Raw genomic sequence first — 27,983 nt, forward strand, 5'->3', positions numbered from 1 at the left:
TAACAGGTTTAGCACTGTCATGTGCACAAATGCAGAAGTGTGCTTGCTTAAGTTCTGTTGCATAGCATAATCAATACGGATGGTGGACTAGAATTTCCTCAAAGCCGTCTGGAAGTCGTTCTCCATGACCACACCGAACTCCTCTCAAGTTTTTGCCTCAACGACCACCAAAGCTGTGTTCCGCTTGGCCAGCCGTTACCCATCAGCTTCCTCCGGATTCCCACAGGCCAGAAAGGTCTGATAGGACTCCTTCTTCAGTTTATAAAGCCTCTTCAATTAAAATGATTTCAATCGAAATGACAAAAAAGTCTCCGTGTAAACCCGGCTAGTGTCAACAAAAGTGAGTGAATACTGTTAGAATTTTCATGCAAATAAAGATACATTAAACGTGCTGTTTATACACTGAATAAAGGCAGCATTTGGAAGAGCGTAATAGTGGAATGAAAATCTAATGTTTTATACATGCTCTAATGGGAGTTTACCAAATACAATATATCCAATATTTACACTTCTTGTTTGTTTTACTCTGACAGTGACAATGCACCACACAATGTTCATGCCTGAGCTACCCTTATGACATCCTCTGCATTTGTGTTTCAATTAGTATGCTTTACAGCAGGGGTGTCAAACTCATTTTTGTCACGGGCCACATCGTAGTTATAACTTCTCTCAGAGGGCCGCTACGACTGTGAACCCATATAAATGAAAGATTACCACATATATTCTAATTACATACAGTATACACTACACATTGATGAATAACAAGTTTTGAAATCAGAAGCCTATAAAAACATGTTTTTCAACTATTACATTTCTTTTCAAAGGGGGATTGGTAACAAAAAAAATACTTGGAAATATCTCAATGGTATTATACCAGAACACAATGAGCAATTTTGATTTGCTTTCGCGGGCCACATAAAATGATGTGGCGGGCCGGATCTGGCCCCCGGGCCACCAGTTTGACACAGGTGCTTTACAGGGTTTTAAGTTCTGTTGCATACTATAATCAAATGTTGAGAATGTGTGCCAGGAGATATTACACAAAGAGAGTCTTTGTGTCTGCATGGTTAAAACAGCCAGCATTATGCCGCTGGGTACAGATGGCTCTTTGAGACTATAGAGTATCTGTGGAAAAAACAAACAGAATCACGCATGCCACCAGCATGAATCCTCAGTCCTATCGCTCTGCTTTCCTGCTCTGCTTGCTTCCACACACACTAAACCCACAAGTCGTTCAAAACTCTTTTTGCACACCACAAACCACCACCACACACCATATTATCCCCTTGTCACTGTTTGTTTCCCATGTTCAGTGTTTGCTCGTTACCCTTCTATGTACCCTGGCTTTGCAGTACTTAAATATAGCATCTCTACCCCCCTCTCTAAGTAACATTGGTCAACACAATACCAAAATATCTCCCGAAAAATGTCAAAAAACAACAACAAAGAATACATAGTACCAAATCTATGTAAAATTATGATATACACACCCATTATATGTCACGTTTAACATTCGTGTCTTGGAATGTCAATGGCATTCAATCACAGGCAAAGAGAATTAAGATTATGGATAATACCACTATGCTTAAAACAGACCTCCTCCTATTACAAGAAACGCACCTTACTAAGTCAGACGAAAAATGCTTCATTGACTCTAATTTCACTCAGGTTATCTTGGCCTTTTATAACTGTAGACAAAGAGGAGTCTCAATACTAGACCATAAAATACTACTTTTTACAATAAATAGTACAGTAGCAGATCCAGAAGGCCGATATATAATTATACAGGCTACAATATTTAACAAGCCTTATACAATTGTCAATGTATACGCTCCAAATAAAGATGATCCAGCCTTTTTTCACATGCTCTTTTCACACTTGTTAAACTTGTTAGCCACTTCTACAATTATTATGGGAGGTGATTTTAACCTTACGCTAAATCCCCGAATAGATCACTCAAATCTCAAAAATAGTAATCAGCCACAATGCTCCAATATACTAGAGCAGTATATGGATGACTTTGGTCTCGTTGACATATGGAGGCTGAAAAAACGTACAAAAAGAGAATAAACATTTTTCTCGTCAGTTCACGGCGCTTTCTCAAGAATAGATTTCTTTCTTTCAAACAATTCGGCACCTCAAAGAATTACTCCCAAAATACATCCAATCATCATCAGCGATCACGCACCAATTTCTCTCTATATAAAAGTTTAATCAAATTTGGGACCCCCACCAACATGGCGCTTCAACACGACCCTATTGAAGGACCCAGATTTTGACTCTTTTGTGAGGAAGGAATGGGATGAGTTTCTGAAATTCAACGACTCCCCAACCACATCCCCATCTCTGTTGTGGGAAACCGGGAAAGCTGTTTTGAGAGGTCGAATCATATCATATTCTTCGTATAAGAAAAAACAAGAACAAAAATTGGAAAATAGAATTGAGGAAAAAATTAAACACCTCACAGAAGAAAATGCAATTAATCCGATAGATACGCTTAGAAACGAACTTCAAAAGGCAAAACATCAGTTAGACGTTATCTTATCAAAAAGAACAGATTTTCTACAACAAAAGTTAAGATACACTAACTTTGAGTACAATAATAAATCGGGAAAATTCCTTGCGAACCAACTTCAGCGCAATAAAGAAAAGTCATTAATTACAGCCATTCAAGATTCAAACAGCAACTGTACACAGTCACTGCTATTTTTTTTACAATTTTTATAGCAGCTTATACGCATCTTCGAACAACCCAGCTCAAAAAGAAATTGAAACTTTTATTAAGGATCTAAACATCCCTCAATTAAATACACAAATTAAAGACAGCCTTGATGTTCCTTTAACCATCACATAATTAGATAACGCATTAAAAAATATACTACCGGGACGGGCGCCTGGGCCGGACGGAATCCCTGTTGAATTCATTAAACATTTTTGGCCAATACTAGCGCCTCTATTTTTCAGAACAGTCAATGATATAAAGGATAACGGTATAATTAGCAGCCATATGAACACAGCTTCAATTAAGTTATTACTAAAGCCAGGTAAAGACCCCACTTTCCCGGCGAATTATCGGCCCTTATCACTGATTAATGTAGATATCAAGATTATCTCGAAAGCCCTCGCAGCGAGAATTGACAAGGTACTTCCGTCGATAATCCACTATGACCAGACAGGCTTCATCAAAGGCAGAAGTTCCACAAATAATGTCAGACCTCTGCTGAATTTAACAAGCATGTCACAGCGTAAAACTCTAAACGCAATCATCATGTCACTTGACGCAGACAAAGCTTTTGATAAAGTTAACTGGGCTGAGATTCAATTATACATTGGATAGCAACATTATACAATTTGCAGAAAGCGACAGTCACCACAAATTGGCTATTAGGAAGTAGTGCCTGGCAGCCATGCCCCCAACCCCTTGGCTCATTGACCTCTCCAGATTTTAATGCACCACACCACTCAGGGGGCACTGATACACGGGGTAGGGTCAATGACTGCCAGTTGGGGACCCGGCAGTCATAGTAACAGTGGGGGGGGGTCTCACTTATTTGCATGGTGGTGCTCCTGAGGCCAAGCCCCCCAGGCTGGATGAGTGCTTGGTGTTGGGTCTGACCTCTCATGGCCCGTGGCTGCTCCTTGGTTCCCCCCTGCCCCTCCACCCCTTATCGTTCCCTTGTCAGTTGCCCCTATCTGCCCTCCTTTCCAACAAACAAGGGACACTCTCTAGCACTCGGGCTGGGCGGGGTCTGGCTGCATTGCGGGGCCTGCGGGTTCGAGGGGGTGTCTGGCTCTCCTGGGGGTGGAGGAGTGTGTGGGGTGGCAGGGCGTGTGGGGCGGTGGGTGGGGTGTGGGGGTTCGCTGGGGTGGGGGTGGTGGCATTGGGTCCCTGCGGCCCCCACTGGGTGGCCAGTTGTCGGGGAGCCTCGCTGGGGCTGGCGGACCGCCCTGGGTCCTTCAGTGTGGGATGTGTCCCGTCTGTCGGGCTGCTCTCGGTGGACCCCTCGATTGATTGGGTGGGGTCTTCAGCCGCCGCAATGCGGCCACAGCAATTACAGGACAGTAATTTGTGCATGTAAAACGGTGTCAATTCACTTGCATGTATCCGCAGGCACACACCCCTAGGACACTTGCAGACTGAGACACACTGGGTGTGGGCTCACGCAGTTACTGCGACAAATAACTAATGAAAATGCAAATCGCTTATGTATCCCCTCACTTATACTCTCATCCTGTAGACTTTTATAATTTACATAATTAATGCCACCACACTTCAGTTGTACAGCCGGGTTCACGACACTTGTCCTGCATGCTGCTTCTCCTATCCTTGTCCTGTTCTATCTTGTCCTGTCGTTCCCTCACAGGGTGTAACACTACAGCCCCATGTAACACTCATATTTAATGTTTCATTGTCTCATCCTGTTTACAATTAGTGCTTTGTCTTTTGTCTTTGTTTCTCTCTCCCTTCTAGAAACTTTGTTCTGTTCGACTGATCAAGTCTGATTCTCAATAAACCTCAATTATAATACCACAGCGGAAGCTTAAAAAACTCCACTGTGACACAGTAAAACTGTTCCGGCATAAAAGGGATACAGATTTTCCATTCTGCTTGACCTAACAGCCGAACAGGACAAAAAAAAAAGACTATACAGAATAAGAGAGAGAGTGAAAAAGTAAGAGTTTAAGTTCCTTTTCAAGTATCAATTCTTCATGCCTCTGGAGTGAAAGGCAAGATCAAAAAGAAGTGGAATTGCATTACAATAAAGTCACTCCCTTGAAGAGATGCACTCGGCTTCAAACTGTCATTTGTGATGATAAAAGGGAATATTTAGAGCTACGCACTGTAACAGTGGATTTTTGTGAGGGGTCCTACAGTTTCTATTGATACATGCGAACACTCTAAAATGACATCCACATGCATGCAATGACAAACATGTAGTTTTTCTATTATATTCATGTATTCACAGATGTTTATACATATATAAATTTATGTTTAGACATTTATGCATACACTCGTACATTACACATGCACAAACATACCCACAGTATACAGTAAAACAACAAAACAAAATGTTTCTAATGTGTTTTTGTAGTAGACAGAAAAAGTAGGTCCAGTAGGTATTGGGCAAAGTAATATTGAATATGAGCCATTGCATGCAGCTATAGACACTATATTTCATAATAATAATGATAATGTGGTAAAACATACACTGTGTAATGGGGAAGGATATTTACTTCATTGTTCTAGCTACAGTATAACTCTTTACACAAGCCATCATGTCCAGTCTGTTTCACATTTATCAGAAACTCATCATCTCATTGTTCTCTCTTTTCATTTCCACCCCTCTATGCTTCCTTACATCACAGTTGGCTCATCCAGTGAGTATCTCATTTCATGCCATCTTTCTGTATGTCTGACTGTGTGAGAGACATACTTTTGGGAAGAATTGCTGAGAGAATAACTATTGTTTCCCAAATACTAGGATAGGACTTTAATTGGTAAGTTGTTATTTTCCACAATTATGTGTTATGTCACAAGTTTACCAAACTTCAGTTACAAAGTGTAACTGAGTGTAAGTGCATACAACCATAAATGACACCACTTAAAATAAATTATTGCTACATTTCAGAATCAGAATCATCTTTATTTGCCAAGTATGTCCAAAAAACACACAAGGAATTTCTCTCCGGTAGTTGGAGCTGCTCTAGTACGACAACAGCCAGTCAATTGACAGAGAACACTTTTGAGACATAAAGACATTGAGAAAAACAGTCACTGAGCAATAAAGGGTTGCTAGTTATCTGGTAATGCCGATACAATTTATTTATATATTTATTTTTGTTGACAATTGTGCAAAAAGATGCAGAGTTCTCTAGCACTTAGAGCAGTTCGAATGACTACTCTCGCAATAGTCCGGTGCAAGGACCATTGTGCAAAGGGCGCCGAGACTTCAAGGAGTGTATGCAGTTTAAAGTGACGAGTAGTGCGATAATCTGGGACAATGTTGATTGTGCAAATGTTGCAGATACTCCTCAGTCATTCTGCAAATGGGGCAGATGCTATACTGGCATGAATGGCCAGTATTGGTCAACAACAGATATGCAAATAGTGCAGCGTGGCGAGACTACTACATTGAGTACACGAGTAGTATATAATTGGCCCGACAGAAATGTCTACAAAACACATGTCGACTGGTTGGGCGAATTCCCATGGACTCTCGAGGACCTTGCTGAGGGTGAAGAGCTTGTCTGCTGTTCCACGGCCAAGACGAAAACCACACTGCTCCTCCTGACTCTGAGATTCAACTTCCTGATGGATCCTCCACTCCAGAACCCCTGAAAATCGCTTATTAGGGTGGCTGAGGAGTGTGATTTCCCTATAGTCACTTCTTAAAAAAGGGGGACCACCACCCCTGTCTGCCAATCCAAAGGCACTGTCTCCGATGTCCATGCGATGTTGTAGAGGCATGTCAACCAGGACAGCCCCACAACATCCAGAGCCTTTTGGAACTCAGGGCGGGTAAACCCCCATTGTACAGGCACCGAGTTTGGGGGCAATAAGTATGCCCACACCTGCTTGGCACCTCACACCATAGGCAACTACAGAGTGGGAAAGAGTCCAACCCATCTCAGGAGGACTGGTACCGGAGCCCAAGCTGTGTGTGGAGGTGAGCCCAACTATATCTCGTCGGAAGTTTTTAACCTCACACACCAGCTCTGGTTCTTTCGCTGCCAGAGATGTTACATTCCACGTCTCTAAAGTCAGCTTCTGTAGCCGGGGATCGGCTCAGTGGACTGGAAGAAACCGGTTTTATCAAGGAAACATGGGAGGTGGGATGAATGCGGAGAGAGGCAGGGAGTTTAAGGCGTACCACACATGGATTTACCACAGCCACAATCTCAGCGGGGCCAATGAAACGGGGGGACAGTTTTTTGGATTCAACCTTGAGTGATAGACACTTCGTACTGAGCCACACTTTCTGACCAACCGTGTAGGCGGGCACAGGGATGTGGCGACGGTTGGCTTGTATCTGAGACATGGCAGAGGATCGGAGAAGGGCAGCGCAGGCCTGCTTCCAGACCTTGGAGCACCGGCGTATGTGGGATTGCACTGAAGGGACTACAAGCTCCTGCTCCTGCGATGGGAACAGTGGAGGTTTGTATCCTAAGGAGGATTGAAGTGGGGACATGGCCAAGGAGGTGCTGCGCAGCGAATTATGGGCATACTCAACCCAGGCAAGGTGGGTGCTCCATGAAGCGGGATATGCAACGGGCTCTCTCCAGCTGTTGATTGGTGCGCTCACATTGCCCGTTTGTCTGAGGATGATAGCCAGAGGATAGACTAACATCTATACCAAGCGCTATGCAAAACGCACTCCAAACCTGCGAGGTGAATTGGTGGCCCCTGTCAGACACTATATCAGGCGGAAAATGTGCTGGACCAGCAGGTCGGCAGTCTCCTTGGCAGATGGAAGCTTGGAAAGTGCCATGAAGTGTGCTGCTTTGGAAAACCTGTCCACCACAGTGAGAATGACTGTGTTCCCATTTGACGGGGGAGGCCCAGAAACGAAGTCCAGGGCAATGTGCGACCAAGGACGTCTGGGAATGGGAAGCGGACGCGGTAAACCAGAGCTTGGTGTAGAGCATGTCTTATTTTGAGCACATGCTGTGCATGCATCGACCTCAACTATGAACTGCCTCTGTGAATCCGGATGAACGAGGATAGGAGCTGAGGAAAAAAGTTTATTTAGCTCACGAAGGCCATGTCGGCCTTCTCAGACTATTGGAAGGACTTTAGGGTTGATGTGAGCGCAGTAAGGGGTGCTGCCACCCAACTGTAGTTCCGAATGAACCGCCGGTAGAAGTTGGCAAAGCCAAGGAATTGCTGCAGCTCCTTTCTTGTGGATGGCGGTGGCCACTCAGTGACTGCAGCTACCTTGGCTGGGTCCATTTGAAGCTGCCTCTCAGCAATGACGTAACCCAAAAAAGTGGTCTTTGGAACATGGAACGCACACTTTTCTGTTTTAACAAAGAGCTTGTTCTCAAGGAGTACTTGTCGAACATGTCGTTCATGATCTGCAACGGAACGGGAGAAAACCAGGATGTCATCCAGGTACACAAAAACACATTTTCTGATCATGTCACGCAGGACGTCATTGACTAGTGCCTGGAAGACAGCAGGGGCATTGATCAGGCCGAAAGGCATTACGAGGTACTCGTAGTGCCCTCTATGTGTGTTAAATGCTCTCTTCCACTCATCTCCCTCTCGAATGCGGACAAGGTGGTAGACTTGGCACAGACCCAACTTGGTGAAAACTGTTGCCCCGTAAAGGGGGGAAAAGGAAGAGTCAATCAGGGGCAAGGGGTACTTATTCTTAATGGTGATGTTATTAAGGCCACGATAGTCCACACATGGACGGAGGGTCTTGTCTTTCTTGTCCACAAAAAAGCCTGCCCCCACCAGTGAAGAGGAGGGCCGGATAATACCTGCGGCCAATGACTCGCTGATGTAGGTCTCCATGGCCTCCCACTCTGGACGAGAGATGTTAAAAAGACAGCCGCTAGGTAGCGGTGCACCGGGCTGTAGTTCAATAGCGCAATCGTAAGGCCTGTGTGGGGGTAGAGAGGTGGCATGGTGTTTGCTTAATACTGGAGCTAGGTCATGGTAAATTGAGGGGACACCTGATAGGTCAGGGGATTTACTCCGACTTCGGCCACTTGGGGGCACCGCAGCAGATCGCAAGCAGTTCTCATGACAGAAATTGCTCCATGAGGTGATCTTGGGCACGGTCCAGTCGATGCTGGGGTTATGGAGCCTCAGTCACGGCAAGCCAAGCACGATTGGAACTTGAAGACAAGGGAAAACATGAAAACTTAAAGTCTCAAGATGGTTACCTGATAGATTGAGGGAAATGGGAGCAGTCTCTTGCTGGATATGGGTGATCAGCCGCCCATCAAGGGCAGTGGCATTCTTGGGAGTGGTCAGAGCCTGTAGATGAATTTTCATCTTTTTAACTAGGCGGTGGTCAATGAGATTCTCCTCAGCTCCAGAGTCTACTAGGGCTAAAACGGGCAGAGACAGATCATTCCAGCAGATGCTAGCAGAGATCTGAAAATGGACAGAAGAGGAGGAACTTGCATTCTGACTCACCAACTCCTCCTTTATTGGTGAGTCTGCCAGTTTGACGGACGTGTGGGACAGTTTGCGATGTAGTGGCCCGCCTCTCCACAATACAAGCACAGATTAGAGGTTCTCCTGCGTGTTTTCTCCAAATCTGAGAGTTTTGTTCGACCAAGTTGCATGGGTTCACCGATCTCGGGAAGCAGGGGTGGTGATGAAGTCTGCGGCTCAAAGGAGGATTTGAGAGTGGAGTGCTGTGGAGAAGGAAGGGGGTTAGGCGAAGTCTGTGACCTTGAGTTGCCTTCCCTCCGCCGCTCACGGAGACGACAATCCAGTCTGATCGAAAAATCAATCAGCTGATCTAGGGAGCTTGGCTCATCCCTGGAGGCCAACTCGTCTTTAAGAGACTCATTTAGGGCCTTCCAAAAAACTCTCGGCAGCGAGAGTCCGAAAAGTGATCGCAAATTCAGCCACACTGCGAGAGCCCTGTCGTAGTGACATCAGCCGTTTAAAAAATCTTCTTCATCTCCATGGAAAAAGAAGAGTATGACGCACAGACGGCTGACCATTTCTCCCATTCCGCTGTGGCCCACGAGAGCGCTGTACCCCGGAGACAGCCGATGAGGTAGGCAATTTTAGTGTTGTCAGTGGAGTACGACTGCGGTTGCTGTTCAAACACAAGTGAACACTGGACCAAAAAGGCACGACAAGACCCTTGATTGACGTCGTAAGAGGCTGATGCGGGGCTGATGCGGGTACGTATGGTTCACGCTGTGGATAAGATAACCTTATTAGTTCCACAATAGGGGATTTGCAAGGAATGACATCCCTCTGTGCATTTTAAAAACTTTTAAACCCATTTTTATTCTCCAGATTCTGCACCTGCTTTAGTCTTTTATTGTTTTTATTGTTTTCAACTTGTGTTATTGTTTTAGTTGTGAAATTGTTTTTCTCTTACTGTATGTTTGATTTTATCTGTGTACATCACTTTAATACCAGTTGTGGTTGTTTTAAAAGTGCTTTATAAATAAAGTGTCAGAGGTGTGGCCATCTCAGTCACTCTTGTCGCACAGAAACTAAGGAGCTCATCCTATCTTGAAGCGCATGCGTGATGGTGTTCATCTGGATCCAGGGCTTTACACTAACTTTAGCACTAGTAGCACTGCTGCACCCCAGCTCATGATTTGGTCGCACCATTTTTTGAGGCGGTACAGTATGACCATGGTATACCATAGTTTCGGTTGACAGTGACTTGAAATATAATATTTCATAAATACGTTACTGTGAATAACTTTGTCTGCAATAAGCAATAGCAGACAAAACAGGTCAATTAAAAAAAAACAAAAAAACAAAGGCTTTACTTTTATTTCATCATTTGTGGGGGGCAATTTTTACAGTGAGGGCTCCTAACCCTCTTCAACTGGGAAAACCACTTAATTTTAAGCATTACCAAAACCATATGACTAACATTTTAAAAGTGTACCACCACCATATAAAAGTATCATTTATGATTATTCACACCATTTTGCAAATTATTTGCTTACAAAACAAACCAATTTACCTATTTAAAATCACAGTCCCAGACAGAACATGGATAATTACTATTGCAATTATTACACTTTATTTTGATTTATGCTATGAACAGAGTTTAGACAGACAGACAGGCTGATAGATAGATAGATAGATAGATAGATAGATAGATAGATAGATAGATAGATAGATAGATAGATAGATAGATAGATAGATAGATAGATAGATAGATAGATAGATAGATAGATAGATAGATAGATAGATAGATAGATAGATAGATAGATAGATTGATTGATTTGTGTGTAAAATGAAAAGCTGTGAGTGACTAGCGGAGGACAGTGCAGGCTAGCTTGATCTCCCGCAGTCCAGATGAGTTGAAGGATCACAGTTGTCATTTAAAATTCATAAGTAGCAAGCCAGCCTCAATATAGGTACGTGGTGGCCAATTGCCAGACACAACAGCGTACTAGCCTGCCTGTGATGTGCATATGTTGTGCGCATGTACGCGACGGTGCTGTGATAATAGCCTGCCCAATTTGGAAGAAGCAGTCAGTTAGGTTGCTAATCAGCCAATCATCAGGGATATTGCAGGGAGTCGCTTTTAATCCAAATGGAATTCGTAACAATGATTGACACGGCGGAGGCACGGTTGCCGACTGGTGAGCACAGTTCTGAGGACCGGGGTTCAAATCCCGATCTCGCCTGTGTGGAGTTTGCATGTTCTCCCTGTGCCAACAGGTACGTCCCAACTTCATTGGAATTGGGGTTGTATTTTCAATGGACCGACTACTGAACTCTCCTGCCAAAATCCCAATTTCATAGAGTTCATTCACTAGTTCCTATGTAGCTGTTTTGGAAACATGCAAACTTGTTTGCATTCGTAGAATAATTCATTGGAATTGGGGTTGTATATTCTGTGTGTGAGAAAGAAAAGGGTGAAAGATGAATCCCCCAAAATGGGCGTGAGAGTGCACTGACTCACGGGCAGGTGTGCGTGAAATGCACTGCATCAGTGTGGGACTGTGACAGCTGCCTGTCACAACATTGTCCTCGCGGAATTCTTGTTGGGAGTGCGGGTGCTTTTGTTTTTGTGTGACAGTGTCAGAATGTTGACATGTTTACAGTGCGGGCAGGGGATCAGAGGAGGTGTATGGCATTGGTGCTAGAGCACTTTGTCTGCTTTTGCTTATGTGTTGCTCATGGAACAATTTATATCCTTTGATCTCTCCCAGTAGAAGCAGAGCATGTGGTGATTCGAACCACTTGAATACTTTGCCTACTTATTTTGTATAACCATGCTCCCTTTTAAACCTTTACAAAATCTTGTTCACTGCCATATGTTCACTGCCATATGTTCACTGCCATGTCTCTCCACACAGGAACAGCAATAATTACATGGTGATACAGCAATAATTGATTAATTTAGAAAAAAAAATCTACAGTAAATGTATAAGTGCCCCGGCAAAGAACTCAGAGTCAATTTGTACTTGTATTTGTTTTTATGATGTTGCTAGAAATAAAAATAAATCAACAATAAAAGACTAAATAAGTTAGGTTAGGGCGGCACGGTGGCCGACTGGTTAGAGCGTCAGCCTCACAGTTCTGAGAACCCAGGTTCAATCCCCGGCCCCGCCTGTGTGGAGTTTGCATGTTCTCCCCGTGCCTGTGTGGGTTTTCTCCGGGTACTCCAGTTTCCTCCCACATCCCAAAAACATGCATGAATTGGAGACTCTAAATTGCCCGTAGGCATGACTGTGAGTGCGAATGGTTGTTTGTTCCTATGTGCCCTGCGATTGGCTGGCAACCAGTTCAGGGTGTACCCCGCCTCCTGCCCGATGACAGCTGGGATAGGCTCCAGCACGCCCGCGACCCTAGTGAGGAGAAGCGGCTCAGAAAATGGATGGATGGATGGAAGTTAGGTTAGCTATATTAATGAAAACTATTTGCAATTTCCACAGTTCTTTACATGCCTGGGAACAAGTACAAATAATTTTGGACATGGAACGTTTTAAAATTCATCTCTGAACACAAAATTATTTTATCAATTTTGACCATAGAAACATACCCTTTCATTCATTCATTCATTTTCCGTACCGCTTATCCTCACTAGGGTCACGGGCGTACTGGAGCCTACCCCAGCTATCTTCGGGCGAGAGGCAGTGTACAACCTGAACTGGTCGCCAGCCCATCGCAGGGCACATATAAACAAACAACAGTTCGCACTCACATTCACATCTACGGGCAATATAGCGTCTTCAGTTAACCTACCATGCATGATTTTGGGATGTGGGAGGAAACTGTAGTACCCGGAGAAAGCCCACGCAGGCATGGGTAGAACATTCAAACTCCACACAGGTGAGGCCGGATTTGAATCCGGTCCTCAGAACTGTGAGGCAGATGTGCTAACCAGTTGATCTCCGTGCCACCCATTCAACAAATGAAAATTAACTAGCTCAAAATTGATGTAGGGTATAGATAGTTTTGTGCTCAGTTACTGTGGAGATGTAGAAATTAAAGAACTGAAACAAGCAAATATGAAAATACAATTTTCCAGCCCAGTAACAAAAGCTTACTCATATTCAGTTAATTAGTAATATGTATGTATTGTCACCAACAAACAAAATGTTGTTCGTCAAGGTTGTGACAATTTTTTTTTATAATGAAATAATAATAAGTAGCAACTAATAATGATAGACTCCAGTATTGATTGTTGAGTCTTTGTGCTCATCAAAACAAATTGAACAGTTTTGAGGAGCAGATCAACCAAAATGTTAAAAACATGACGTATTCAAAAATATTTTCATATGGTATATATGCTGACAGTACATATTACTGTACAGTAGAGAATACTCATCATTAGATGCACGACTCTACACACTCTGATGTCGTACTGCTACAGCATCATTATCTGCTGGTGGTATATTTATAGTGTACCATCAGAGATAACAATGCGCTATATCATTATATAATTTTTTTTAAACAAAAATAATAAAATAAAACATTAAATAAAGTGGAAACAGTAAAGAGCTTTAGCTTTAGCTTCCCACAACTAAAAGTTAGCAGGCCGAAAGGAAAACAAAATGACACTAGCAGTAACATGCTGTGCCAATAGTTTACATGACATTCTGCCATTGTTTGTGGAGCTTTGTCATGTATTTTTCAAAGCCCTGTTTCAAGTTATTTTCCCCATCTTTGTCCAATGTAAGGATGCTAGTTTTTGTCAGTGTCCTAAATCTAAAGCTCAGTGTCTTCCCTCATTGCGCCCGTTATTGGTAATTATTTATTACAGCCGCAGGCAATGTGCTCGTTTGCGTACCTAACATTGCTATAATCCCGACAAGCCTGTGAAGAGAACCATAAACAGAATTTTAATAATATGATATTTGTAGCTGTCACTGTATTTGGGTCAAAGTAATGTTCATGTGTTTGCTCAATGTATTATATAGCCTGTTTAACATCAATCCCACATGTAAAGGTAAATGGATTTCACTGAATAGATAATTTTCCCGTGACGTCAAGTACCTCTGGACACGGTCGCAGCCCCCATGCTGGAGGTCTACGCATTGTTTGTGTTTGAATAGATAAATTTGATAGCCAACGTCATAAAGTGGTGAATTACTCTGGGTGTTTGGCTGCAACAATACAGACAGGAGGGACGTCTCATTTCACTGTTTACAGGCATCAATTTGGAAACAAGTTGCAAAGAAAGAGCATTTCTCAATGAGAAGACAGAGATTGTGGCTTTCACGAATCTAACCAGATACCTAGTTTGTTCTGAACACTTTGTTGAAGATACGCTTAGCAATGTTAGAAAATGCATGTTGCATACTTAACATGCAGTACGTATTTCCATTCACAAAGTTTACAATATAATTCAGTACTCTTAAATAACACAGATTTATAAAATATGTTTATGTTGGATATCGGTCGATTGTTGCCATGGTATTATATTAAACATATACACGTCAGAAATGTAGGATTCTTTGCTTACAAATGGCGGCTTACTCCCACCATGCAAACCGCTATCTAACCTTGAGCCTCATGTTAGACAAAGTCAGTGCTGTTTTAGCGAAAGTAAACCAAGCTGTCAACTCTTCTGGGTCATTAAGTGAAACCGTCTCGTTTGTATTTCTGCTTGTCTTCACGCGCAGTTATGCAGTGAGAGATGTTTGAATTGTGTAAGGATCGTAGTTGTTTATGACGGCCACTTTGTCATGGTGTCGTGTCTTTGTCACTGCATCCAACGTTTCTATATACTCTATAAACCAGGTTTCGTTAGCCTTTGTGACATGGAGTGCCAGTTTGAAATTGTCTTCTCAACGAATGTGCCATTATCAACTTTAACGCGGGTCTTTGGAAATGTGGGCAGGACCACGGCTACAGAACTGCGGGAATGGTGGGCAGGAGTTGTCACTTAAGGCCCTGTGGGGTCAATGCCCATATTTGGGTCCCTCGGTGTGGGACGTGTCCCGTCCACCTGGCTGCTCTCGGGTGGACCCCTGGGCCTGATCCCGCCCCTCCATTGATTGGGTGGGGTCCTCAGCCGCCCTTGTGAGGATAAACAGCTCAGAAAATGGATGGATGGATAATTTGATCAATAACGGTAAAGACATACCCCATTAAATTTCCTTTTGAAAAACAATTAATGTTACTGCTATGACTAGGCTGTTTGAATTATTGGCAGTTGTTATCATCAAATGGTCATAATTGTTTCTAAGAAAAATAAATATTATAAAGTAATATTTTTCCATCTTTTAATGCCGAAATGTCTTTCCCATTAGGTGTTCCAAATTAAGCCTTATGATTTGTGACATGTTTTCTCAAGATGCTAATTGCATCTTTGGACATGTAGGGTTTTTCTCCTATTTTGCCGAATATGCCTTTTCCATGAAAAGTAATGCAAGTGCACCTCAGTGTCTTCAGAGTTCCTTTTTTTTTTTTTTTGGTGGTTCTTTTCCAAATGGTCCTTCTTTATCACTCTCTACCCTTAATGCAACTGGAGAGAGCTTCATTATGTTGTTGCAATACACTAGAGAGATCTGTGAGCTGAAGTGTCAGGATGAGGCAGCCAATTTACATTCATACAATAGCAGACAGCAAAATAAATGGTATAATTTGTATTGTATGTCTTTACCGTTATTACGATTGTATGAAGACAAGAGTGTAATGGTTTGATGAGTCATTGGGATCATTTATGAATTTGTATCTGCAGTTTGAAGGTCAAAACGTAAATTGTGCAATTCACAGGATTTTATGAAGCTGTTTGTTTTTACCCTTATAAATAATAACAGTTCCTTTTATACGCCTTTCATGCCACCCAAGGTCACCTTACAAAGTATGGGTTAAAATCCAAGCAAAACATGAATAAAAGCATCAATAAGACATCAATAAAAATACAGGAACGATAAAACAGTAGAACAGTAAAATAGTAAAACCAACAGGTATCGTGCAAATGTCCTATTAGAGAAAGTATCCGAATTTGAACAGATAAGTTTTGACTTTGGGTTTAAAATGTTATGAGGAGTCTGTCTATATTATACTGTATGTACAGGGAGAGAGTTCCAGAGTCTGTGTGCCGGGCAGCTGAAGGCTCAGGCACCCATTGTGCGGGGGTTGTGAGGGGGGTGGTGAGGAGACCAGCGAAGGTTGAGCGGAAGGTACGGGAGCGAGTGTATTTCTGCAGGAGGTCGCAGAGGTACAGTAGGTGTGAAGAGCTTTGTAGGTAAAGAGGAGGCTATTGTAAGGGGTCTGGTATGGTACAGGGAGCCAGTGAAGTTGAATGAGAACAAGGGTGATGTGGTCAGATGATTTGGTGCGGGTGATGATACGGGCGGCCGAGTTCAGGATGATTTGAAGCCTGTTGATGAGTTTGCAAGGGAGACCAGAGAGGAGGGCATTGCAATAAACGTTACGGGATGTGATAAATGAGTGGACCAGGATTTAAGTGTTGGATTAGGGCAGTGATCGTTGGAGTCTAGAGATGTTACAGAGGTGGAAGAAAGCAGTTCGGGTAATATTATGCACTTTTGTCTTTACCGTTATGTAAGAAGCGCATTTCAGTGGGACACGTTTTTGTCTTTTCCGTTTTCAAATGTTACGCAAATGACCCTTATTCAGTATTAAAAGTGCTTTTACATTGTCACCTCTAAGGTAACAGCTCATTCACACACTGCTGAATGCATGAACCAGGATCAACTGGGGGTTCAGCTGGGGATAAAACCCACATACTAAGTGCTGAGAGATGACTGCTGTATCGTCCAAGCCAACCCTACATGTGTTTATTGCTTCAGAATGTTACAAGTGTTGCATTATATCGGCACCAAGTAAAACCCCAATTCCAATGAAGTTGGGACGTTGTCTTAAACATAAATAAAAACAGAATACAATGATTTGCAAATCTTGTTCAACCTATATTTAATTAAATACACTACAAAGACAAGATATTTAATGTTCAAACTGATAAACTTTATTGTTTTTAGCAAATAATCATGAACTTAGAATTTTATGGCTGCAACACGTTCCAAAAAAGCTGGGACAGGGTCATGTTTACCACTGTGTTACATCACCTTTTCTTTTAACATTCAATAAAAGTTTGGGAACTGAGGACACTAATTGTTGAAGCTTTGTAGGTGGAATTCTTTCCCATTCTTGCTTGATGTACAGCTTCAGCTGTTCAACAGTCCTGGGTCTCCGTTGTCTTATTTTACGCTTCATAAAACACCACACATTTTCAATGGTAGACAGGTCTGTATTGCAGGCAGGCCAGTCTAGTACCCGCACTCTTTTGCTACGAAGACACACTGTTGTAACATGTGCAGAATGTGGTTTGGCATTGTCTTGGTGAAATAAGCAGGGTCGTCCATGAAAATGATGTTGCTTGGATGGCAGCATATGTTTCTCCAAAACCTGTATGTACCTTTCAGCATTAATGGCGCCTTCACAGATGTGCGCCTCCACACTGAACCTATGGGTCAGTGTGGCGAGTGCATCAATGATCAAAGGACATCTTTGAAAACTGAGTCACCTCCTTCCGAGTAAACACGGCACGGTGTCCATGATAGGTAAATACAAGATTTATAATATAGTGAGGCTTTTTTTTAGGAACTTTTCCTCTTATGTAATGAATTATGTAATAATTGGAACTTATGAATCATTTTAATAGATTAGTCATGCATTATGCAGTATGTGTCTGTATCATTTTTCATCCTAGATCAAATGAGATTCCATCCCTCCATCCATTTTCTGTACCGCTTTTCCTCACTAGGGTCACGGTTCATCTTCTTTAAAACATAAACTAAATTTACTGACTTTAAAACTACTAAAAGTATCATTGTGATTCACTGTTGACGCATGTTGGTCTTAATTTTTCTGAGAAAAAATAATTTTTCTTTTTGCGTAGAAAGTTTTGTTTCATCCCAGTCTGTCTCTGTGCCTTTACAAAGAATGAACTGAAAGAGAGGCAAGAAATCAAGTGGGAATAAGAGAAATCAGAACTGGTAAAGGAATTATGTTTGGAATTATGCATTTAAATCCCCTGTGTGGAGGGAAGCCTGGTACTTGCTACTGAATCAATAGAAATCAAAGACGTGTATGTTTCGAACACACACACTCGGTGGCTGTAAGAGGAGAGAAAAAAAATGAGACAACAGACAACGTAATCTCAATTTGTAGCCCTCACCTCCTTATTTGTCGTTACTTTTAAATTATACAAGTATAGACCTAAGAATAAGGTCAGTATCTTAGGTTGTAATCAAATATGCCCTCAGTAAACCAACCCTCTTTTTGAGAATCAACCAAAAATTGGAAAAACCTGTGTATTATGGTTATACAACCATATAGTACAAATAGTGTAATATTGAGAAATTGTAGCTGGCGTAAAGCAGGAATATTTGAATGTATCAGAGATTTGCATTGGTATGTTCTATTGTTCTTTGTTAATGCACACCCACAATCGATGCTGGCTTTTGCTTATGTGATATGTGTGGATTATTTTGTCACGTGTTTTTGTGACGATAAAGCGATAGAACACTCTAAATGACAATGATTTGCCACTTGCCTGAGCTGTTGCTTTTATATGTGGCCATTCACAGTCAAAGCTTGTCCTCACTACTAAATATAGACATACTGCACAGACATACGTATTTGAACAGCAATCTTTAAATGTTTCGATTTCTGAAGTGATCTGAAAGTAATTTATATGATCCTCTATTCTTCAGTGCCCCCTCAGATTGTTGTGCGGCCACGAGACCAGATCACAGCACCAGGCCGTACTGTAACGTTTCTCTGCGGCACTAAAGGAAACCCTCCACCGGCTGTCTTTTGGCAAAAAGAAGGAAGCCAGGTAAGACATCGTCATGTTGGTTTTAAAACTAAGTCTAAAGTAGTCAAAACGTCTCTCTAAAAATTCTTCTGTACTTTTTTTCCCTCTTTTACCGCAATAGATATTTTGTGCTAATAATTTTCTGGCCCCAAAATTTAAAACACAGAACTATAAACTCTAATTTTAATGTTGAGGTGGGGTTTAAAATTTTTAATACACACTTGTCATTCAATAATACAGTTTATGCAGGTTATATTGAATATGTCTTATTATGAAGCAATTTGATGCATACGCATGCTTCATGAAGAATTTAATAGCCCTTCTCTTAACCATCATTCTTTGTCTTTGTTGTGTGCTGTGTGTGGGGGAGCACTAGTATTACTCTCGCCCACACATTCATACACACCAGCCTTGCAATCATTTTTGTCACTCTGGCTTTTATTCATCAGAGCGTGAGTCTGCATAGGCTTGCACATCTACAAAAGTGTGCATGTGTGGGTTTCCACAAGTGTGTGATCAGCATTGCAGCATTGTTAGAATGCACTGAAAGACCTGATGCGAGAGCGTGGGTGCCTGTAGCGTGGTTTACAGTTCTATACCGGTTCGGCAAGCTTGAGATCAGATGAGATGAGGAATTTGTGTAGGAGAGAGAGCCCGAAAGAAGGAGGAAGAGTGATGAAAAATCATGGCGGAAGATGACACACAGCTGGAATTGTGTGGGGAAGCATGATGAAAACTGTGGCTTTGTATGAATCAATCAGGTGGATGTCTTACCCACAACAAAAGTTCACAACCTTGTTCGACCACTACAAAGCTGTGGAATTGCTTCCATACTTGGCAGACTAGTCGACCAGTCGACTTTACCACTCCATAATAACATTTAGTACTTGACGTGGACTTGTTGGAATCATGTTTTTTTGCCCTGCTTGAGGTGGTGGCAGAGCTGCTTGCAGCCACAAATGAGCACACTGAATGGAATGTGTCTGTCACCTTAATTGATTAAATTTTAATTATCTTCTATTTCTGAATATACAGTTTTGGTAAGTTTGAGGTAAACTAAAGGCGGAAAAAGCTTTTGAACAACTTTTTGGCCTGCATTATCCAAGTTGAAGGAGAGGAGGGATTATTCCACCATACTCCAAGAGGTTCATGATTATTTACATCCATCCATCCCTTTTCTGAGCCGCTTCTCCTCACAAGGGTCGCGGGCGTGCTGGAGCCTATCCCAGCTGTCATCGGGCAGGAGGCGGGGTCACCCTGAACTGGTTGCCAGCCAATCGCAGGGCACATAGAAACAAACAACCATTCGCACTCACAGTCATGCCTACGGGCAATTTAGAGTCTCCAATTAATGCATGTTTTTGGGATGTGGGAGGAAACCGGAGTGCCCGGAGAAAACACACGCAGGCACGGGGAGAACATGCAAACTCCATACAGGCGGGGCTGGGGATTGAACCCGGGTCCTCAGAACTATGAGGCTGACGCTCTAACCAGTCGTCCACCGTGCCGCCTGATTATTTACAAACACTGCAAACTCATACCATGCAAAACCTACTCTTAAAAAGAACTACAGTGTGTTAAGTGTTAGTGAGGAGATGTTAAGATATTCAGATAATTCGCTGTTGAAGTTTGTTTTAGGCTTAGGTGGATTGTAAACAGGGGCTACAATGGTTCATTTAGTTATATAGCTACAGATACAAATGACCAATAAATTAGAGCAGAGATGCAGTGTACTATTGCGAGACCTCCTCCACGTCTACTAGCACGGTTGTTTGGTTGTTGCCAAGTTTCTGTTGAACAATCTGTAAAAAAAAATCATACTTGTGGTCGCAGATGTGGTCCTGGAGGAGCTATAATTTTCCGTAAAGTGGCTTGATGTTGAAGAGTCCGACGGTGATCTTGGTGCTGTGTTCACCCGCTTTGCACGTATTTACCGACATCACTATGGCAGTCTGGCAGTCCACATTTCATTCTCGGTGGACACCAGAATCCAGAGATCCAGCAGATACCACTGTGATGGCCAAAATGAGTACAGAACAATACTTGTCACAAAATCAAGGTGGCAGTCAATAGCATATTAAAAGTTCATTAAAGATAGCCGGTGAGCAGCTGCAGCAGGAACACCAGTGTTTGCTCAAACCAGAAGTGGAGAAACACTCATGAACAAATGGACACACACCCAACAACTATCATTCAAACAACTAAGAAGCAACATATGTTGAATATGTATCTGAAGTTAATTTGCATGGTGTTTATTTTATTTTATTTTTTTGTGTCTCTTCTTCTTCAGATCTTGCTGTTCCCTATTCAGGAACAGTCAAAACAAGGCCGTTTTTCTGTGTCGCTTAGCGGTGAGCTCACCATCATTGATGTCCATGTCGAGGACTCCGGCTACTACATTTGCCAGGCCATCAGTGTGGCGGGCAGCATACTTACAAAAGCCCTGTTAGAGGTGGAAAGTGGTGAGTTACACACACATTCATACTTTGTACGCACGCACACACACAATCACACATTCTGGTTTACGTGTGTCGAGGGGACTGCATGGGCTCTTATGCATGCACTATCTTGTATGTATAATGGTGCATTTTATTCTTCTATGCTGCGGCCCACGTTTCGGTGATGCTTTGGCCCGCTTGCAGTGCAATATTTCCAGATGTGGTCATTCTGAAACAAAAGATGATAAAACGACTCGCGCTTTTTCACTGCCTGTGATCCGTGGGGTCTACACTGGTTTGTGGCTTGTGTAGTGGTGCCTTGTCAGCTGTCCAAGCTGGACAGAGTCCATCAACAAATGTCGCCCTGACATTGATGGTTCCCACCTCGGACTCAGCACTGAATGAGTCACTGGCAGAAATACGGTACATGCAGCTGGACCTAATTCATTGACCACTGTCACCCGGAAAATGGTAGTTTGCACCTCAGACTCAGCATCCACTGTGGTCCTGTGTTCTTTATCACTGACAATAATAACATTTTCTTTGGAAACGAAGTACATCATAGTAAGATGATGCAAGAAAATATTGTAAAATCTGAAACAAAATGAACCCGATCTGGATCTATTTCATCCTTGTTCAAGTGCCATTAAAACTCTCAATGTCCATCATGTTCAACATGGTTGTCAAAGTACCCACGTACATACGCATCTTGGTGGACGTAAGTCCCATGGGAGACACCACAAAGCTTTGCATAGGCACGAGAATAGACCACGGACATGGGTCTATGCTCCTTGACTTGCAAAGATGCATTGGTTGTCTTCTAAAACACTACTTGGCTGTCTCTGCGCAACAAGGAGCTGTAATGCACAAATCATTTTGGGTGACAGAATTGGGACCGGACAGCCATGCTTCCTCCAGGTGAACATTTTTTAGAAATACTAGGAAAGCGTTTTCTCTACTTCCAAGTCTTCCCACTCCAAATCTGTTTGGGGATCAGTGGTGTGTCTACCCAAAAATGGACACCCTTATGCTTGAACATGGTGTTCATTATGGACAATCCGTGATGATAACAGAAGTCAAATAACAGAACACCATTAGGGTTCTGATCGGGGGGGGGGGGGGGGTTTCCTCCCAATCACGCCCTTCCAGGTCTCACTGTCATTGCCCACGTGAGCATTGAAGTCCCCCTGCAGAACGATGGTATCCTCAGCAAGAGCGCTTTCCAGCACCCCCTCCAAGGACTCCAAAAAGGGAGGTTACTCTGAACTCTTGTTTGGTGCATAGGCACACACAACAGTCAGGACCCGTCCCCCAACCCAAAGGCGGAAGGAGGCTACCCTCTCGTTCACTGAGGTGAACCCCAATATACAGGCGCAGAGTCAGGGGGCAATAAGTATAGGCACACCTACTCGCCACCTCTCACCTTGGGCAACTCCAGATTGGAAGAGAGTCCAATTCTTCTCAAGAGGACTGGTACCAGAGCTGTGTGTGGAGGGGACCCCGACTATATCTAGTAAGAACTAAGGGGGGGTGGTGGGGGGGGACGTTACCTGTTTGTGCTGTGCCACCAGGCCCTCGCCTTCGAGCCCCACCTCCAGGCTTGGCTGCAGTGGGTTGTCCCGGTGACCCGTGTCCGGGCAATGGAAAATCTCTTCCAGAATTTTTATACATCACAGGACTCTTTGGAGCCATGCTTTGTCTGGTCCCTCACCTAGGACTCGTTTGCAATGGGTGACCCTGCCAGGGGCATAAAAGCCCCAGACAAGTTAGCTCCTAGGATCATTGTAACACACAAACCCCTCCACCACGATAAGGTGACGGCTCAAGGAGGGGCATTTTGTCTCTTTTAAACTGCTAAAGAAAGATTATTGTTCTCTAGAAGCAGGAGTGGTTAATTGTTTCCATTGTTTGTTTATTTTGAGAAATGAAGGTGGAACAAATAAAAAAAAATTCTACTTTAAAGCTTAACAGATAAATTTCACAATTTCAAGGGCTAAATCCTATAATTCAAATTAATGGCATTAAGATACAGTAAATTACTCCCTTGATACAGTATATAGGGATTTTTTCCGCTGGATTTTACACTTACACTATGAACATCTCCCACTGGGCTGGAGGCACAATGCCTAATCTCCTTTTGATTATACAGTATATGTGCTGATGTAAAGTCAAACATCCTTCAAATCTGTCACAAATTAAAATACCCCTCCCCCAAATAAGCAGACGGCAGGGGGTCTTATCTGATGTAATCAAAGAGGACAAGTAGTGAAGGCGCCATGCAAATAACCAAACTGCAACATATGTTCCCTTTAAAATGGGGTTATAGTCCTGCACTACATGTTGGTGGATTTTTCACATTTTGAGTTGGTTCCAGAAAAGTCCTAGACTGGTCGCCTGGTCACATATAGGCAAACAACCATTCACACTCACTTCACTCACTAGTCTTCAATGAGCCTAACATAAATGTTTTTGGAATGTGCAAGGAAGCCGGACTAGCTGGAGAAAACCCACTCCAGCATAGAGAGAACTTGCAAACGCTCGACCCCATGCTGCCCATTATTATTATTATTATTTTATTATTATTATTATTATTATTATTGTCTCACAAAATATATGAATGGTAAAGCCACAGTCGATAGGAGGTTTCCTTTTTAACTGTGAAAGGTATGAAATGAAATATACAGCATATTTAACTCAAATGATCCTTGTATATATTTAATATATCCAACATGTTACAGATCATCAGGAAATTTATTGTGCAGCTATTATTCAACCCTCCCAAGCAGGCAGATGTTTTCCTGGATTGTGTTAGGTCTGTATTTAAATTGATTAGAGCAGAATGGTGGTATTAAACATTTTTCATGTAACAAAGGAATTAAAATGTATCTGGGTAAATGTGAGATTGTTTAATGGATTGTGAGGCTGGAATTATATGTGGCTGTCAGAGCAACAAACTATTTAGTCATGTGGACAGGATGTTTACTCAAGGATATTACAGTATCCAGCCAAAAGGTTTACTTAGTTTCTTTGAAATATTTTCTGAGTAAATGGCTGTAAGTCTTAAACAACTTTATCATTTAACTTTGAAATCCCCACAGCGCCTTCAGATCGTGTTCCCCCCATCATCCGGCAAGGACCAGCAAATCATACTCATGTGCCAGGTTCAAATGCACAGTTACACTGCCACATCATGGGGAACCCTATTCCTAGTATCCAATGGGAGAAAGACGGTCAGAGGATTCTAGTAAATGATGGTCGAATCAGCCTGATGGAAAATGGCACCTTGCAAATTGCCAATCTTCAGGTATGTAAAATTTGTATATTGTTTTTACATGAGCTTTGGTTCCAAATATTGCATACTGTTATTGTCAGAATCAGAATCATCTTTATTTGCCAAGTATGTCCAAAAAACACACAAGGAATTTGTCTCCGGGAGTTGGAGCTGCTCTAGTACGACAACAGACAGTCAATTGACAGAGAACACTTTTGAGACATAAAGACATTGACAGAAAACAGTCACTGAGCAATAAAGGGTTAATAGTTATCTGGTAATGACGGTACATTTTTCTTTTTTTTTCTTTTTTTGACAATTGTGCAAAAGATGCTGAGTCCTCTAGCACTTAGAGCAGTTCGAACGACTAATATTGCAATAGTCCGGTGCAATGACCATTGTGCAAAGGGCACCGAGACTTCAAGGAGTGTATGCAGTTTAAAATGACGAGTAGCGCGATAATCTGGGACAATGTTGGTTGTGCAAATGTTGCAGATACTCCTCAATCATTGTGCGAATAGAGCAGATGCTACTCTGACATGAGTGGCCAGTATCGGTCAACAACAGATATGCAAATAGTGCAACGTGGCGAGACTACTACAGTGAGTGCACGATTAATATATAATTGCCCCCACAGAAATGTGACAACGAACGCAAGTCAAAAAAATGCCAGCATGTTGTAATGGAATTGTAGGTTAGGTGTTTAAGAAGTTGATCGCAAGAGGGAAGAAGCTGTCTGCTGATGTCTGCTAGTTCTAGTTTACATTGATCGGTAGCGCCTACCTGAGGGAAGGAGCTGGAAGAGCTGGTGACCGGGATGTGGAGGGTCCGAGAGGATTTTGCACGCTCTTGTCTTAGTTCTGACAGCGTGCAAGTCCTCAATGGTGGGTAGGGGGGTACCGACAATCCTTTCAGCAGTTTTGATTGTCCGTTGCAGTCGGAGTTTGTCTTTTTTTGTAGCAGCGCCAAACCAGACTGTGATGGAAGAACACAGGATTGATTCGATCACCGCTGTATAGAACTGCCTCAGCAGCTCCCGTGGCAGGCCGTGCTTTCTCAGAAGCCGCAGGAAGTACATCCTCTGCTGGGCCTTTTTGAGGACGGAGTTGATGTTGGTTGCCCCCTTCAGGTCCTGAGAGACTGTAATTCCCAGGAACTTGAAGGTCTCTACGCTTGACACAAGGCAGCTGGACAACGTGAGGAGCAGCTGTGGCGACGGATGCCTCCTGAAGTCCACGATCATCTCTACAGTCTTGAGCGTGTTCAGCTCCAGGTTGTCGGCCGCACCACAGCTCCAGCCGCTCCGCTTCCTGTCGATATGCAGACTCGTCACCGTCCTTGATGAGGCCGATGACAGTGGTGTCATCTGCAAACTTGAGGATTTTGACAGCCGGGTGCGCTGAGGTGCAGTTGTTTGTGTAGAGAGAGAAGAGCAGCGGAGAGAGGACACAACCTTGGGGCGCCCCAGTGCTGATGCTGCGTGTGGATGAGGTGGTTTCTCCCAGCCTCACCTGCTGTGTCCTGCCCGTCAGGAAGCTGTAAATCCACTGGCAGATGGCAGGTGAGACGCTGAGCTGGAGAAGCTTGGATGAAAGGAGTTCAGGGATGATGGTGTTGAACGCTGAGCTGAAGTCCACGAACAGAATCCTCGCGTAGGTCCCTGCACTGTCGAGGTGTTCAAGGATGAAGTGCAGTCCCATGTTGACTGCATCATCCGCAGACCTGTTCGCTCGGTAGGCAAACTGCAGGGGGTCCAGCAGGGGACCTGTGACGCTCTTGGGGTGGTCCAGCACGAGACGTTCAAAGGCGACCACAGATGTCAAGGCGACAGGCCTGTAGTCATTTAGACCCGAGATTGAAGATTTCTTGGGGACTGGAATGATGGTGGAGTGTTTGAAACAGGATGGTACTTCGCACAGTTCCAGAGATCTATTGAAGATCTGAGTGAAGACTGGAGCAAGCTGGTCCGCGCAGACTTTGAGGCAGGATGGTGACACATGGTCTTGGCCTGCTGCTTTGTTAATCTTTTGTTGTTTGAAGATGCGTCTCACATCCTTGTCTGTCCCAGATTAACAGTGTTTTTCATGTTTAAATGTATCTGCAACCCTCTGCAAAATAATTATATTAATTGTAAATGATAAATAATTTTTAAATCGTTCCTTCAGCACCAGAACGTATGAAAATTAGTCCTACACACAAAGGATGTACTATAAAGTCTGCAAAAATACATTCGACCTAAACAGAGAGCATTACAGTTTACTCAAACGATAAGCTTTTAGAATAGGAGGAGAGACCGTCAATATATTCTCAAAGCCACAACCGTGAGGCGTGATCACCATGATAATGATTATGCAAGGCCATTAGCAATCATTAGTACTGTTGTACTCCATGCTAATGAAATCCATTTGGCACAGAAGTCCCTCTTGGGTATGAAGCATCACCTGAGGTCACCATAGCATTGCAACGACTTGAGGAGACTCAAACATTGATTGATTGGGGGTTCTTAATGACTAACAATTCTCAGTACATCAGAACATTTGAGACCTGAACAAAAGATTGAGATGTAGAAACATGGGGAAATAAAGGGTGGAAGAAATAGAGGAAGCATTCAGAAACCTACTAAGCATGTAATGCCAATTTTACCTCATGTGGAATTCAAAGTGAATGACTTAATTTCTTAGACAACATTTTAGTGTCCGTGCTTTAGAACTCACCCATAGCTGTCAAAACTCACCCATAGCTGTCAATAGTATGTTACAGTATACAATGGAACAATGGAAAATGGAAGGTTGATCACAATCCGTTCCAGATGCTGGTTGGCAGCCGCTTACCCCCCCTTAGTTACTGTAACCATTATTAACTGGACAGGTTATAGTTAAAGTAGCATTTTAATATATTTATATTTACAGTTACTATCAAATACATGTACTGTAGTATATTAGCCACTAAACCATTAAAACAAACTGTTTACTCACCCATATGTTCAATGACGTGCGACGTAAGCATTGTTGAGTATGCACAGGGATGGAGGGAGGACGTTGCTTCACGTAAAAAATGTATGTAGCTCACTATGCTATCTCAAGAAATTTTTTAATTACAATTGTCAACTCAGCCGTATTGTACTGAATGACTGTCCACATTGATAATGTGCTTCAGAGACCAGGGTATTAATTCTCATTCAGGGAGAATCTAGTACACTGAATAAGTTGTGCATTCTCACAAAGCTCTGACCTTTCCTAAAGAGTACATCAGTGTAATCATTGTTGTGAAATTCAGACATTGTTATTTAGCTTATCTGCTTAG

At 42.8% G+C, this 27,983-nt stretch overlaps 1 protein-coding gene across 5 annotated transcripts in view; it reads left to right on the forward strand.

Annotated features, from left to right (window-relative positions):
• Positions 1-27,983, forward strand: part of robo3 (roundabout, axon guidance receptor, homolog 3 (Drosophila)) — a 139,844-nt gene that overhangs the window by 65,981 nt on the left and 45,880 nt on the right. For all 5 annotated transcript variants that reach the window (XM_061751936.1, XM_061751935.1, XM_061751934.1 and 2 more), the window contains 3 exons: positions 18,868-18,992; positions 21,262-21,433; positions 24,508-24,713. In XM_061751936.1, the coding sequence (XP_061607920.1) occupies positions 18,868-18,992; positions 21,262-21,433; positions 24,508-24,713 (503 nt within the window). The remainder of the gene's footprint in view (positions 1-18,867; positions 18,993-21,261; positions 21,434-24,507; positions 24,714-27,983) is intronic.

Source organism: Phyllopteryx taeniolatus, chromosome 17, assembly GCF_024500385.1.
Source record: "Phyllopteryx taeniolatus isolate TA_2022b chromosome 17, UOR_Ptae_1.2, whole genome shotgun sequence".
Taxonomy (NCBI): Eukaryota; Metazoa; Chordata; class Actinopteri; order Syngnathiformes; family Syngnathidae; genus Phyllopteryx; species Phyllopteryx taeniolatus.